This window comes from Arachis hypogaea, chromosome 1 (genome assembly GCF_003086295.3).
Source record: "Arachis hypogaea cultivar Tifrunner chromosome 1, arahy.Tifrunner.gnm2.J5K5, whole genome shotgun sequence".
In the NCBI taxonomy this organism is placed as follows: Eukaryota; Viridiplantae; Streptophyta; class Magnoliopsida; order Fabales; family Fabaceae; genus Arachis; species Arachis hypogaea.
In genome coordinates, this window is record NC_092036.1 from 111,664,473 (window position 1) to 111,679,077 (window position 14,605).

General features: G+C 30.7%; 2 protein-coding genes and 1 non-coding gene across 4 annotated transcripts; all 3 read right to left on the reverse strand.

Moving 5' to 3' along the window:
* Nucleotides 1–249: 249 nt before the first annotated feature.
* On the reverse strand, nucleotides 250–3,381 carry LOC112710470 (ubiquitin-conjugating enzyme E2 2). The gene is made up of 6 exons (XM_025762710.2): nucleotides 2,583–3,381; nucleotides 1,847–1,980; nucleotides 1,684–1,709; nucleotides 1,121–1,210; nucleotides 946–1,034; nucleotides 250–666 (listed from the first exon to the last, which is right to left on the reverse strand). The coding sequence occupies exons 2-6, from the start codon at nucleotides 1,969–1,971 to the stop codon at nucleotides 538–540; spliced, it is 459 nt and encodes a 152-aa protein (XP_025618495.1). The 5' UTR covers nucleotides 1,972–1,980; nucleotides 2,583–3,381; the 3' UTR covers nucleotides 250–537.
* Nucleotides 3,382–3,448: 67 nt separating this feature from the next.
* Nucleotides 3,449–3,521, reverse strand: TRNAA-UGC (transfer RNA alanine (anticodon UGC)). The gene has a single exon. It is a non-coding gene; the product is annotated as a tRNA-Ala (tRNA).
* Nucleotides 3,522–7,927: 4,406 nt separating this feature from the next.
* LOC112710482 (WRKY transcription factor 72A) lies at nucleotides 7,928–14,092 on the reverse strand. 2 transcript variants are annotated; one of them, XM_025762719.3, is made up of 5 exons: nucleotides 13,820–14,087; nucleotides 12,029–12,127; nucleotides 11,190–11,771; nucleotides 10,661–10,774; nucleotides 7,928–9,272 (listed from the first exon to the last, which is right to left on the reverse strand). In XM_025762719.3, the coding sequence occupies exons 1-5, from the start codon at nucleotides 13,973–13,975 to the stop codon at nucleotides 8,208–8,210; spliced, it is 2,016 nt and encodes a 671-aa protein (XP_025618504.1). In that variant the 5' UTR covers nucleotides 13,976–14,087; the 3' UTR covers nucleotides 7,928–8,207. The 2 variants fall into 2 exon arrangements, with proteins under 2 accessions (XP_025618504.1, XP_025618511.1); XM_025762726.3 differs by lacking the exon at nucleotides 10,661–10,774 and having other exon boundaries at nucleotides 13,820–14,092.
* Nucleotides 14,093–14,605: the final 513 nt, after the last annotated feature.

The window sequence follows — 14,605 nt, forward strand, 5'->3', positions numbered from 1 at the left end:
ATTACCCAAATCAGAAAGATGAGGTTAGACGAGCTTATCTTAAATGAGATTCATATCAAAAGCATCTTGACAATTATCTTCTATCTGGCCCCCCCAAAATTTCGTTTCAAGCTCCGCCACTGCTTGAGTGCACTTACATGTAACGTCTTTCGATAATTAGTTCCTAAATCTTAACCATCCCCCTTGGCATGACTGACCACCTCTTATCAAGAGTAGTAATTTCTCATTATCAGAATGGAAGGTTGAAACTTGAGAAGGCGAACATAATATAAATCCTTATTATCATAAGTCATAACCATTTCAGAAACTACAACTTACACATTTTCTTGCCAACAATCAAATGCAAATTGACACAGTATTTTTTATATTACAATAACTGACATGCACAATGCAAAAACTACAATCAATTAAAGATGGAGCTAGCATTCAAAACAGCAAGGAATAAGACTTGGAATTTGTAAAGTTTGCACAATGGGTCTTGTAGATAGCAATGCAACCTAATTCATGCCATTGGGGAAACACAGGAGTAGGATGGGCTTAGTCGGCTGTCCAGCTCTGCTCCACTATTTCCCTCACTCTTCGATTGTACTCACGCTTGTTCTCACTAAACATCCGAGCTGCTTCAGAGTTTGCAGGCGAGTTTGGGTTGGGATCACAAAGCAATGACTGCAACAAATGAATCAACTTTCAATTTAAAACAGTTATAACAAGATGACTAGTACTACACTAGCAGAGTATGCCAATTTAAAAAATATGCTTTATTTCAAAGCCAAACTATGATAAGTCATCACAAAATGATAAAGAATAATCATATCTACACTCTACAGTGCACACCACACTGCTGCAACAAGACATCCCTAACACTAAGTACACCTTTGGGAACATATGACTATAATGAACACAAAGATGTACTTGATTTCTTTAATTAATTGTATCAGATGATACCTGGATAGAAGTGAGTATAGCAGCTACATCATATATAGGACTCCACTGGTTTTGCAATATATCCAAACAAATACTCCCATCTGCATAAACTGCCCAGAGTAGAAAAAAATATCATTAGGAGATCCACGTATTGGATTAATGGAAAACATGGTTAGGTTCTCCATCTAAAACTTACTATTTGGATGAAACATTCGAGATACAAATCGTACGGTTGGTGGCTTGTTTGGATAATCCTCCGTAAATTGGAGTGTCAATTTAAACGTGCCTGAATAGCTCAATATATAGACAGGCAGTTAAATATATCTAACTGATATGATGATATCAAGCAAAAGAAAATTTGACATCCAAATCCACAATTCAGATGAAAAGGCAACCAAACTATGATTGCACAATACTTTTTTAAAAAATAATATCAAACTAGAGTGCAACAAGGCTACATAGGCTAGGGATTTAAAAGTTTAACTAAAGACTAGTATCTGGATGCCAGTGGTAAAAAGATTTTCAATTTTAAGATAAACATAGACATTCATCAAAAGCATCTCAAAATATAGTAGAATCAAGACTCAGGATGGTGAAAGGACCATGGCACTCTTTGCAACATAAATCTACAAAGTAAGCACACCTTATATTATAGAATCATTAAAATTGTATCTAAAACACAAAATGACAAAATAACCTATATGAAACATGTATCAAACTTGTTTTGACATACGAGCTGTGGTACAAAGAATGACTCACCTCCATCCCATGGAGTATCATCTGGACTGCAATCCAAAGCAGACAAGAAAGCAGAAATTGCTTATCCATCCATACTTAAACAAAGTGAAATAAATAAAATAGTGACTACATTATACAAGTAAACACAATAATGGGTCCTCAATCCAGCGTCAACTGAACTCACCCAAATATTACAGCATTCCATAACATAATATTGTTGTCCTGAGGGGCACCACTGATTCCTGCAGGAGGATCCTGTTGCAACCTCTTAAAATCTCTCATCAGCCTCTTCCTCGCAGGAGTCGACATTTCTACCACCTAGGAAAAACAACATCCACAAATCAGGGGAAGATAAATGCTTGAATTCAATTTTCAACCCAAAGAAAGCTTCATTTCAACAAAAAAAAATATATTACAGAATTGAATATATTGTTTATACCTTAAGAAAATCACAATTTATGTCAATTAAAAAAAGGACCATAACAGATGGACAATTAAGGAGTTTAAAACACATTCTGAAACCTAAAACTTTCAACCTAAGCTATAATATTCACATCTTTAATCCGGCAAAATTTTCATGATTCTTGACAGGGCAACAACTTCACAACAAACGTAGAATCATAATTTCCAAGAATAATCGCATACATAAAACTTTATTAGCAATAACAGAACACAAAACCCCCAAAATCAACAAAAACAGTGCAAATTCCAAAAGGAACCAACAACCAAAAAAAATAATAAAATCATGAATTTAGACACAGATCCATCGTCTGCCACACTCGTCATCATAGTTTATAACAGAAACAACACGCAAACTGGAACAACCGGAACAATTAAAAAAGAAATTGATTTTTAAATTAAATTGCAGGAAAAAGAACGAAATCGGAAAAGAAAAGGTAAAAGGATATGAATTGGCTCACCAGAAAGGAAGTAGAAAGGATTGAGAAAAGGTGGAAACGAGAGAAACGGGCGCTTTATGGCAGCGGCGATTGATCTAAAGGAGTGGCGGCCAGGGGCAGAGAGAAAGAAAGAGGAGCTATTCTTATTCTTATTCTTTTCTCCTTTTCATTCATTTGTGCTCGTTTATTGGGTTTGGGGTCAAATCATCATCCTATTCCTCCACTCGCTTTAATTTTTCAACTTACTATTTTTTTAATTTATTATTTTTCTTTTTGAATATCGTATTTGTTCTTATTTCTCAATGTTATTATGTGTAGAAAAAGAGGGATGAATTATTAAATTAATCATTTATATAAATTAAATATTAAAATATATAAAATAATATGTATAAATATAAGTAGAGATTTACATATAATTGTTTTTACCTAAAGTTAATAACAAAAAATTATTAAATAATTTGATTAAATTATAATTTAATTGTTTTTAATTATTAATTTTATAAGAAGACAAAATATATGTAAGTCTCTACTATAAATATAAACGCAAATTACATAATAATAATAATAATAATAATAATAATAATAATAATAATAATATTTTTTTTTTTGGGAGAAGGTGAGAGAATGTGTTTGTCTTGTAGTGGGATGAACTTGGCTAAAAGAATTTGTATTTTGTAAGGGAAGAAGTAGAACGGTTAAAAAGATAGGGTTTACAATTTGCTAGTTGTCATCTAAAATTCTTAATATTTTGACCCTTTAACTTACGGAGAGGGTGGGATACTCAGAAAAGAGAAAAACCCATACATGAGCAGTTGAGTACAAGCATCTGCAGATAAGTGTAGGTGTAGAAGAATAAAAAGGAAGAGTAGTGTAGTTAAAATTAAAGGTGGAGATGCACGGGATCGAACCCTGTACCTCCCGCATGCAAAGCGGGCGCTCTACCATTTGAGCTACATCCCCTTTATATTCTCACTCTTAATAATAAAAGATATTGAATAATAATATAACATGGTCTATAGTGGCTGAGTTTAGATCACAACGCGTTTACAGCGAGAAACTGATGCGCGTGTGTAGCACTACTTAAACTTCATTCACACTTTTCACCGTTTTCAATTCACGAGAAGAATATGATTCCTTGCTATCGATATATTAACATCAGCAGAGTGACATTTCATAGTTGCATGCAAAAAAGGTTAGGAAACCATAATCGTACGATGCAGAAAAAAAAAAAAACCTGAAATTTATCTCACTGTTCTCATTGGAGGATTCTTTTTATTTTGTCTTCTTTAATAACTATAACTAACTTAACTAAATATACTTATGGATCAGAATTGCAAGAAATTAAATCAACACATTTGAACAAGAAGGAATAGAAACTGGAAAAACATGTGGTAAAAGCACTGTACAAGATAAACAAGAACAAAGAAAATTGCAAAAGAAGAATGAAAACTACTTTTTATGATGTCTACTTTTTTACAGTCTAATAGTTAATCTAAGCAATTTTCATCGTGAAATCTTAATCTTTAAAGCTTAGAGCACGGCTAGGCTTAAAAAGGTGCAAAGCACCAAAAGAAACTGTGTTCAAGAATCAAGAAGAGCTAAATTAAGAGAATCAATAATATTATTTGGATTCTAGTTCCAAGAGAAGCCAATACTTTTGAGTTTCAAAAGAAAGTGAGATGCCAAAATTATTTAGAAGTAAAGAGCTATTAGCCCGTTCATCATTTGGAACTGAGCTTCATTGAAAAACTTTAAGACTTATTGTATCTCTCTCTTCCTTTTAGTCCTACTTGTTTTTGGTTGCTTGAGGACAAGCAACAGTTTAAGTTTGGTGTTCTTATGAGCGGATATTTTATAGGCTTTTTAATGTCATTTTCTTAGTGTTTTTAGTATATTTTGTTGACTTTTATTATGTTTTAGTAGGTTTTTATGCAAAATTCATTTTTTGGATGTTACTTTGAGCTTTTATGTTTTTCTTATGATTTTAAGTGAATTTTGGGTGAATTTGGAAAGTTTTGGCAAAAGTCTGATTCAGAGACAAGGAAAGCGTAGCAGATGCTGTCAAAATCTGACCTCCGTGCATTTTAACAAGCATTTTCTGAAGCTATAGAGGTTCAAATGATGCGTTCTCAATGGCGTTGGAAAGCTAACTTCCAGAACTTTCCAGAAATATATAATGGTCTATATTTTTCTTCAGATTGGACTGCCCAAATTAGGCGTTGAATGCCCAAACTACCCCCTTTCTATGGCGTTCAACGCCCCAAAAAGACTCAAGCCAGCGTTGAAGGCCCAAATCCAGCGTTCAACGCCCCAAGAGGAGGAAGGAAGCAGCATGGACACTCCCTAATGGGCGTCCAACGCCCACTCCTTCAAGTTAGAAGCCAAGCTCAACCCAAATACTTACCAAGTGGATCCAGAAGTGGATTTTCGCATCAGTCAACTTAGTTTACTTTATTTTTGTAATTTTTAATTATTAGATTAGTATAAATAAGGGAAAATCATCCTTGTTTAGGGCTTCTTCGATCTCTTGTTTACCACTTTCGAACATTTCATATTATTCTGTACAGTATGAGCAACTAAACCTCCTAAGTTTAGGTTAGGAGCTCTGCTGATTCCTATGAATTAATACAATTACTTTTCTATTCCAATGAATGTGTGATTTTATTCTATGATGCATTGTCGTTCTTCATCTTTATGAATCTCAATTCTACATGAGTTCTTTACGAGTCCTAACCCGAATAGTATTGAGTTATAGCTTGAGGATGCATCACGGATTCCAACAGAATAATCTGGATTAATCGGGGTATGTGACATATAACTTTGTTAGTTAGGGACAATTGAGGTTCCTGTGGCTTTAAGGGCTAGAACCATAAGAGTAGCAGTCTCTGATCCGGAAGATCCGACCTTATCTATGGCGTTTTGAGTAGGATCAACAAAGAGATTGACTTGTGCACGCTTCACCCTCTCCCAGATTGATCTAGTCCATTCAGATGTTTGATCTGGACCTGAGGAAATTAATGACCACGACCCATGACTTAATCACTTACAGCCTTGCCATTGAAGGAATCATTCATCGTTGAAGTAGAGAGTATGATGTGTTAATTTAGAAGAAGAAGCACCATTGAAGCCTTAACTACTGCTAATTATTGTCTTTATCCTATCTATTTATCGCTTTTGTTAATGCTTTTTTATGCGCTTACAACAATCAAATCTTATTTCTATTTGCCTAACTAAGATCTGCAGGATAACCACAGCTTGCTCAATCCGGCAATCCTCGTGGGATTCAACCCTCACTCACCTGAGGTATTACTTGGACGACTCGGTACACTTGCCGGTTCAGTTGTGCGAGTTTAAACTTCGCGCACCAGCATTCTTCTCTTAGCTTCGTCTTTTCTCTTCTTTCGCATCATCATCATCATCATCATCATCATCATCATCATCATCATCATCATCATCATCATCATCATCATCATCATCATCATCATCATCATCATCATCATCATCATCATCATCATCATCATCATCATCATCATCATCATCATCATCATCATCATCATCATCATCATCATCATCATCATCATCTTTTGTGTTATTTTTCTTTTGTTTTTATATCTCTTTCTGTTTTTAAAAAGAATAAGAACAAAAACGAAATAAAAAAATACATAACAAAAAAGAAGAAATAAGAACAATGAAAAAGAAAAAGAAAAAAGAAGAGTAAGACAAAGAAGTAAAAAAAATCTTTGTTAAGAAACTACTGTATTAAGTCCATAAATAGCTTCTGCCCCAAGAACAGAGGAATGTGTCAGTTGTAAGAGGTGTGAATCCACCTGTCCTATAGATTTTTTAAGTGTTCGAATTTATTTGTGGCATGAAACAACTCGAAGCATGTGTCTAGTTTATTGAGACCGCTCCTTTTTTTTTTCAAAAAACAAATACCACGAGAATACATTTTTTGCTGACAAAAATCTGCGCTCAAAATAGAAAGAAATTCCGGTTAAAAAATTTCTATATCACAATTAAGAAATTTCAATATTAAAGTTAAGAAATTCATGTGTGACAGTTAAGAAATTTTAGTACTATTTTTCTGTTTTATTTTTTCTCAAACAACTCTTTCTCCCTCTTTTCCTTATTTTCATAGTTTTTCTTTTTTACACTCATAATTCTTCTTGTTTCATCTTTTTAAGAAAAATAAAAAAAATCAAAACAAAAAAAGAAAGAATAAAATGAAAGAATTAAATAATTTTTTTTGTTTATCTTTTTGACAACAAACACAAATAATTTTGAAAAAAAAATGTAACTTTATAAATAAAAATACAAGAAATTATGCATAAAAAAAAGAAGAAAGAAAAAGAAGAAAAAAATTATAGCATCAAATTCAGAATTTTAAGAAATTTCAGTATTAAAGTTAAAATATTTATGTGTCATAATTAATAAATTTTGATGCAATTTTTTATGTAAAAAAATGTGTGATTCATGTATATAAATGTGAGCGATTTTTATTGAATTTAGACTAACTTAATTGAATTTAATTGGTAAAAATACTTAGATATATATAGCAAAAATATTTTAATTAGCTAGAATTTTCTTTAATTTTCCCTCTTATTTTCATTATTCACCCTCGGATCGCTCATTCTATCTCGTCCTCACCTCTTTTTCTACCGTTTGTATTAAAAAATATCTGCGTCATAGTTTAAAAATCATAGATGGTTATAATTATACATTTATTTTATTTACTATTATGTATTTATTATAGTAATAATTACTGAATATAAAAAAAGTTTAATATTACATACATAAAATTATAAATATTAAATTAAATATAGTAATTATTATTTCTCTAACATTATTCTTTATATAATAGCATTTTAGTTCCTAAAAATAAAAAGACATTTAATACGGTTTGAAAATCTAAAATATGTTACAGTAAAAACCATTCTTTTATTTTATACATAATTTCATATTTAATAAAAATTTAATTAATTTATACAGTTATAAAAAATGTTGTCAAGCTAAGATGATATAATAAATTAAGACTAATTTTGATATACTGATAAAATATTTTATACCATTACTTAATATATAGTATCTATTATTGTTTTGGATAATTATTAAAATATTTAGTATTTAATATAACGTTATATAATTGGTATACGTGTAAAATTATTTTACCATATCGGTAAATCAAAATTAAATTCTAATAAATTTTATTATTAAATATTTTTATAAACAGTAGTGTAAAAAATCAAATTATATACATATATTTTATGAACATTATTTATCAGTCTAGTTATGCTGCAAATGTTTCTTGACAACATAATTAATCACATCAATGCAGGCAGATACAGGCTCCAAAAAAAGAATGAAAATGAAAAACCAAGTAATAAATTGTATTCAGATATAATAAGATCCAGATATAGTACATGCTGACCTACTTATTATAGTGAAACAAAGAAACAAAATAGTGATAATTTTGACGGAGAAAGTTTTAGTCATTAAAACTACTCCAATATCTTTTTGAACCTTGTAATAAGTCATATCCATATATACCACATGTCATCAACATTGTTATATACAAATACCATACCTCAAAAGAAAAATATATTCAAACAAATAAATAGCTATAAGCTAACTAGGTTTATTGATATATCATGATGATCTATGATCATCACCTCCATTATCACCGGGAGATGCAGAAGCACTCTTTGGAGAAGAAGAAAATGGCAAAGAAGGTGGAAGAAACATGAAGCTTCCATTATTCTGTGTTGTTTTTGTTGGTTGCGTTTTGTTCAAGAAGCTCGAACCACATCCGCCATTATTACTATTATTGATGACTTTCGAACTCGAAGCCAAGGTAGAGGAAACTGGAAACAGCTCTGAAAATTTCATCTTATTACTGTTTTCTCCATCACCACCACCACCACCAACTTGGTTATAATTATTCCCTTGATGATGTGTGCTTCCAATGCCGCTGCCGCCACCAATGAACGAAGACAAGGCCGCAGCCAAAGCCGATTGAAAACTGGGATCCGCTGTTATTGCTTTTGTTGCAGCGGCAATAGGATCTGATGATGATGATGATGATGATGATGATGATGCGTTCTTGCTGTTGTTCCTTTGCATGAAAGACTGATAGAAGTTCTCCATTGTTTGTTGTTGTTGTTGCCTTTCGAAGTTCAAATTATTATTACTGAGCATGTTGATGCTTCTGTTGAATGGTTGATGATGAGTACTATTGTAGCTACTGAGGAATCCATTATTGCTCCAAGAAAGTGGATTGGGATCGTTGGAAGTACTGAAGCTAAGGCTTGTGGAAGAAGGGTATCTGATTGGTTGGTTAGGGTAGTTTGAAGAAAACCTAACAAATGGAGATGAGGAATTATTATTATTCAAATTAGGGTTTGAAGAAGTGAGGTCAAGGGTTATTGTTGGGTGTGATGGTGTGGATGATAGTGCGGGGTTTGAGACGTATATTTGTCTTGATTTTGAGCCGTCTGGGAGGTAGAGGTTCAGGCCGTGGAGGTTGCCGGCTGCGGCCGCGGTGGCCGTGTTTGTGGGAGCCATAGTGTGTGAGGTTGAGGAGCCGGAAAGTAACATGGATGCGGCGGCGGAGGTTGTAGAAGCCATGGCGGTGGCTGTGAGAGGGAGAGGGTGGTTGTGGTTCCCTTCATAGGTGGTGATTAGAATCGACATGTCCTCCGCACACCTTTGCACCTGAAATTTAGCATATGCGAGCTTAATTAGTACTGAATTATAAAAGGATAACGTTAGGAAGACTTATACAATGTGTACAATGGATTCATGTTATTTAGAATAACCATCTGAATACTAGAGATAATAAACATTTTTTCAAAAATTTAAATTAATTTTTGAATTTATCAAAAATCGAACTCTTGACATACCATGTCATGATACCACTCATATCAAAAACTTCAACTAATAGAAAAATGTAACACTAATGATTATATCTTTAATACTCCCTAAATCTCTATTGTACATATTGTACAAATATTTTATTGACTACTGATATTTTTTCATTATAAAATTATTTGTATCAAACAAGTTACAACCTACAAAATATGCACTTAAATCGTCAAGTTTTTAGCATTTCTCTTAGGAAATTATAATATGAAATAGAAAATCATGAATCGGAAATATAACATGCTATAATTTTTTTGAGGTGGATATATAGATTAAAATTTAAAAAGTATCCAATAATTATCCCATATTTAATTTCCTGAAAATTTTTGTTAAATTGGTTTTGTTTTCTTTGGCAATTCCAATAGTGATATAGATATAATATCTCTTTTTTCTGAAGAAAAAGAAGATAGTATAAATAAATGAATAATTGTCGAATAATGTTCTAAAAATTTTATACTTGATAAAAGTTGGTAAAATATCATCATTAAAGATGATAAAATATCTCTTAAAATATATAGCTCACATTCTATCTAATACTAATAAGGAAATGATAAAATTTTGATCAAATAGAATGTGAGCTATATACTTGCATTTCTCTTATTAAAATAAATTACTATATCTTTTGTATAATATAAAAAAAATATTTTTTACTTATGTTTTAAATATTTTTATTTTAAAATAAAAAAGTACAAAAATAATTCATATATAATTATTCCTCAAACGTAATTCTATTCTAACAAATATTGAATAATGAATGGTCCAAAATAACCTAGCTTGTTTAACAATATGTATAACTAATATGAAAAATATCAGAGATTCATTCAAATTTATTATTTTTGGTTATTAAATAATTATCAATATTTAAAAATATGAGATAAAATATGTTGTTAAATTATTAAATTAAAAAAATTATATTAAAAAAATTGAATTAATAATTAAATAATAAAAAAATAATAAATTTTAAAGCTGTTAACATTTTTCATTAGAAAAAATATAAAAAAATAATATTTTTTTAACAATATAAATAATAAATTAAAAAAATTAATTTTAATTTTAAAAATTAAATTTTAAATTAATTAAATATAATTTTTATTTTAAATAGCTGACACGCAGTTCATTATTCAGGTGACTGGCATCTCTCATTATTCATCTGACCGGATTATTCTCGCTCATATATATACCTGTTTCCTAACGGGACACGAGGGTGCAACTGTGCAACGATAGTAAGCTCGAGGGCATGGGTTTCCCTTGGAAATCTTTTGTCCATATTTCCTCCATTGACACCCATCATTCATCTGCATGCATGTATCATGCATCATCAACATTATTAATCAATCACTATCTTGTTAAAATCCCTCATTCCCAAACTTTAAACCGTTAAATAAAAAAAAATAAAAAAAAAAATATGAATATCTGTACAATGTGTATAATGGAGGTTTATGAAATATTAGAGATATAATCATTAGTGTTACCTTTCATGACATGGTATTAGAACGCTAGATCCGAAAGGTCCATCCTTTTGAACTCCAAAATCAGTTTAATCTTTTGGAAAAGATGTTTATTATCCCTAGTACTCGAATGGTTATTCTAGATAATATGGGAGATGTTCATTTTATAACTCAATAGCCCATTTTACACGTTGCACAAATAGTCCATTGTCTCCCTAGCGGGATCCATAAATAAATAAATAGTATCTAACATCATACTTACAGTCGGGGTGTCGCATCTTGCCCTGACGCAAACTCTAGCTTTCTTGGCAGCAGGATTATTATTCTGTTGGGATACTTCATCTTCTACAACTGATGCAGATGCCGATGCCGCACCACCACCGCCGCCACTGCCACCACCTTCTCTGGCCTTGCTTGCTGGTGGTGGCCATGTACTCTCACCACCTTCTTCCTTGTTACTATTATTCGGAAAATTGGTAGCTTCCGTTGTGCTCCCCGATTTCGAAGTTTCGAACTTGCAGTCCAATCCAAGTGCCAATTCCTCATTCAATTCTTCATCATCTTCATCCTCCTTCTTACTCTTGTTACTATCAGAGACTTTTTTATCTTCTTCATTGCTTCTTCTTGGAACTGGAACTCTTCCAAGGCTGAGCGAAACTAGGTCTGCTTCCTCCATTATTGTTTCTTGATTATCTTCATGCTTGTTGTTAACTATGTTGTGAAACTGCATTTGAAGCATTCGGTACTCGCTCATGATCTTGTTCAACGACATCTTTAACCGTTCATTCTCCTCTCGAACCTCACCCATTTCAGCCTTAGTGCTTTCAAGTTGTTTATCAATAACCTGCACGACAGGAATTAATTAATGCACTCTTGTGACGGATGAAAATAGAGATCAGAATTAAGAGTTTGTAATTTAGATAAACAATATTAGCTAAGTTTTGTTTAGAATTTATTATGATTTAAGATTTAAAATTTAGAATAAACAAATAATTAGTTAATGTTAGCTGGAAAAAAAAAATTGGTTCTCTAATATTATTTTTAATTAAATAATGTTTGAAATTAATTAATTATATGAATTTATTATTCATTATCAACTACCTCTTCCTTTTTGGCTGCCAATAGCGCGCTTGTTCCAGAAGCTTCTTCCGCCATGGATTTTTCAGTGTTGTTATCAGTCTTATTCATGTGTGGCGGCTCCTGTATGTCATATCAGATAAGTATGCGAAAACATTTAGTATGGTTTAAAATTTAGGGTTTAAGAAATATATATGTATATATATTTGTTATAGTTGGATAATAAAACTAATAAATATTTAAAATTTTTCAAGACAAAAAAAATGTTTAAAATAATTAAAACAAAAAATAGAGATGTACCAAAAGAAAATGTTATATGACCAAGAACTCATCTGATCTATCCCTAATAATGGCTCGTCCTTGTAGCTTCTAATATAATATATAGATATAACAAACATGTAGCACACTTCTAAATGCTGGATGTAATAGAGAAAATTAGATTATGAGAATGAATACAAGTAGTTGTTCAAATGAGAAACTGAGAAGAATCTATTGAATTGTTTAGCCTTGGTGGGAATCTTTTGTTCTTATTAGTTGATTAATTAGCATGTGCATCAGTGTGAATTACTAACTATATATATCATGTTTAGCGATATATGTATCTCGTTAGTTTTCTTCTCAGGGCACATGCATGAGTCAACTCTTATCAAAGTCGTGCAGATTAATTTTTAAAATAAAATTGAAAAAAAAAATATAATAAATAAATAAATAATGGTAATTAATAATATGTTTAGATTGCATATGACATGAATGATTGGACTTGTGTATTACTTTCAACCGACGGCTTTGTTTTGAATATAAATCTTATCTCTCTGCAGATGTTGACTGATTCAACGCTACGTGAATATTATTTATGAGGTTGCAGATACATACATCATCCTTTTCCCTTTCAAAACACAGATATTAGCCATCTTAATTTATTTTTATATACTAGAACAATTACTAAATTTAATTCATGAAATAGTTACAAAGTATTTATATGTTTGTTGGTATATATATATAGCTTATGATTTTAACTAAGTTATCCTCAGATTATTAGTGTGAGAGGAAATTGAGAACCACACTCTGTTAATTCAATAATAAAGGAGTAATAATAAGTAATTAATACGGCAACTTTTCAAACCGATGATGATGCTGATCATAAATTTTTTTTTTTTGAAAAAAAGAGTGTTATTAAAAATGCACTCATCATCACAGCTTATATTAGCAAATCCCTAGCTAGTAATAAAAATAAATCAAATTAAACCTTATAATCTCCATTAATATAACCTAATTAATTGACTTTCTTGCTAAACAAGATGGATTATTTACTACATATACATGGAAAGAACTCACTGAAGATATACATGAAACTTTACAATATGTTTAAATTAAACGAGATCAGAGAAAAATGAGAAGAATAAGGTATACTCTATCTAAGAAAAAAAAAAAGGAATTTCCTGATCATAATACAGTTCTATGTCTTCTAGATTTGTATTTTATGTGAAATTTTATTTAAAGTATGTTAACAAACAAAGTTATATGACTGAATTTCTTTTAGCTATATATTTGTGTAAACAATAATATTGAATAAAATGATGGGATTACTATAATTAAACAAAACAAGGATTGAATTGAAGTCAGGAGATGCAGAAACTGAAAAACAAATTTGATCATCGGTATAATTTGATGACTACGAAATTCAACAAATAAATCATTCATCAAGGATCAATCAATATTTATAGAAAGAGAAATGTTTAATTTGTTATATAAAATATAGAAATAAGGAAGGAATAAATAACAAAGATGGGAAATTAAAATAAAAGTAATCTTGACCTTGACAATTATTGTGTCTTGCTTATTAGAAGGAGCATGATCATGATGATCACCATGGCTTCCACCATCATCATCAGTATACTCGTCACTTCTCTTCTTCTCTTCCTTGAGTGGTGAATCACCTCCATCATCACCAGATCTAGCAGCAAACTCCATATTTGGGGAGAAAAGAATAAGTTCTTTCGGTCTTCTCAGTTGGCCTTTCTGATATTCTTTCTTTCTGTTCGGGTCTTCAAACCAAAAGCCCCCTTTTTATGATAATATAGCAGGAGAGAGAGAGAGGACCTGCATGAAGTATTTGACTCTTGGAAAGGGATTAAAAAAAAATATTTGTTCCTATTAATTACTTCGACTTAAATATCACCTATTAAAAAATAAGTATAATTTAATACGAAAACACACATATATTATGATCTGATCTTATTTGATAATGTCTTAGTAAAACATAAAGAAATTAAAAATTAATTATTAAAAAATAAAATAGATATAATAAAAATATAAAAAATATTTTTTTATTGGATATAACATAAATAATTTGTTAAACTTTTTATTTAATTTACTTAAAAATAAAGAATATAAAGAAGAGATATATACGTAATTTAATTTTCTTACCTTAATTCTCTCAACATTGTATTGTATTTTTTGTCATAAAATATTTTACCAAATTATCTATATATATACAGAAAATTTAATTTTAATATATCAACATTATAAAATATTTTAAATAATCATCTAATCACGTTCATTCTTTTATATTATTACTATTTATACTATTAATATAAAAGA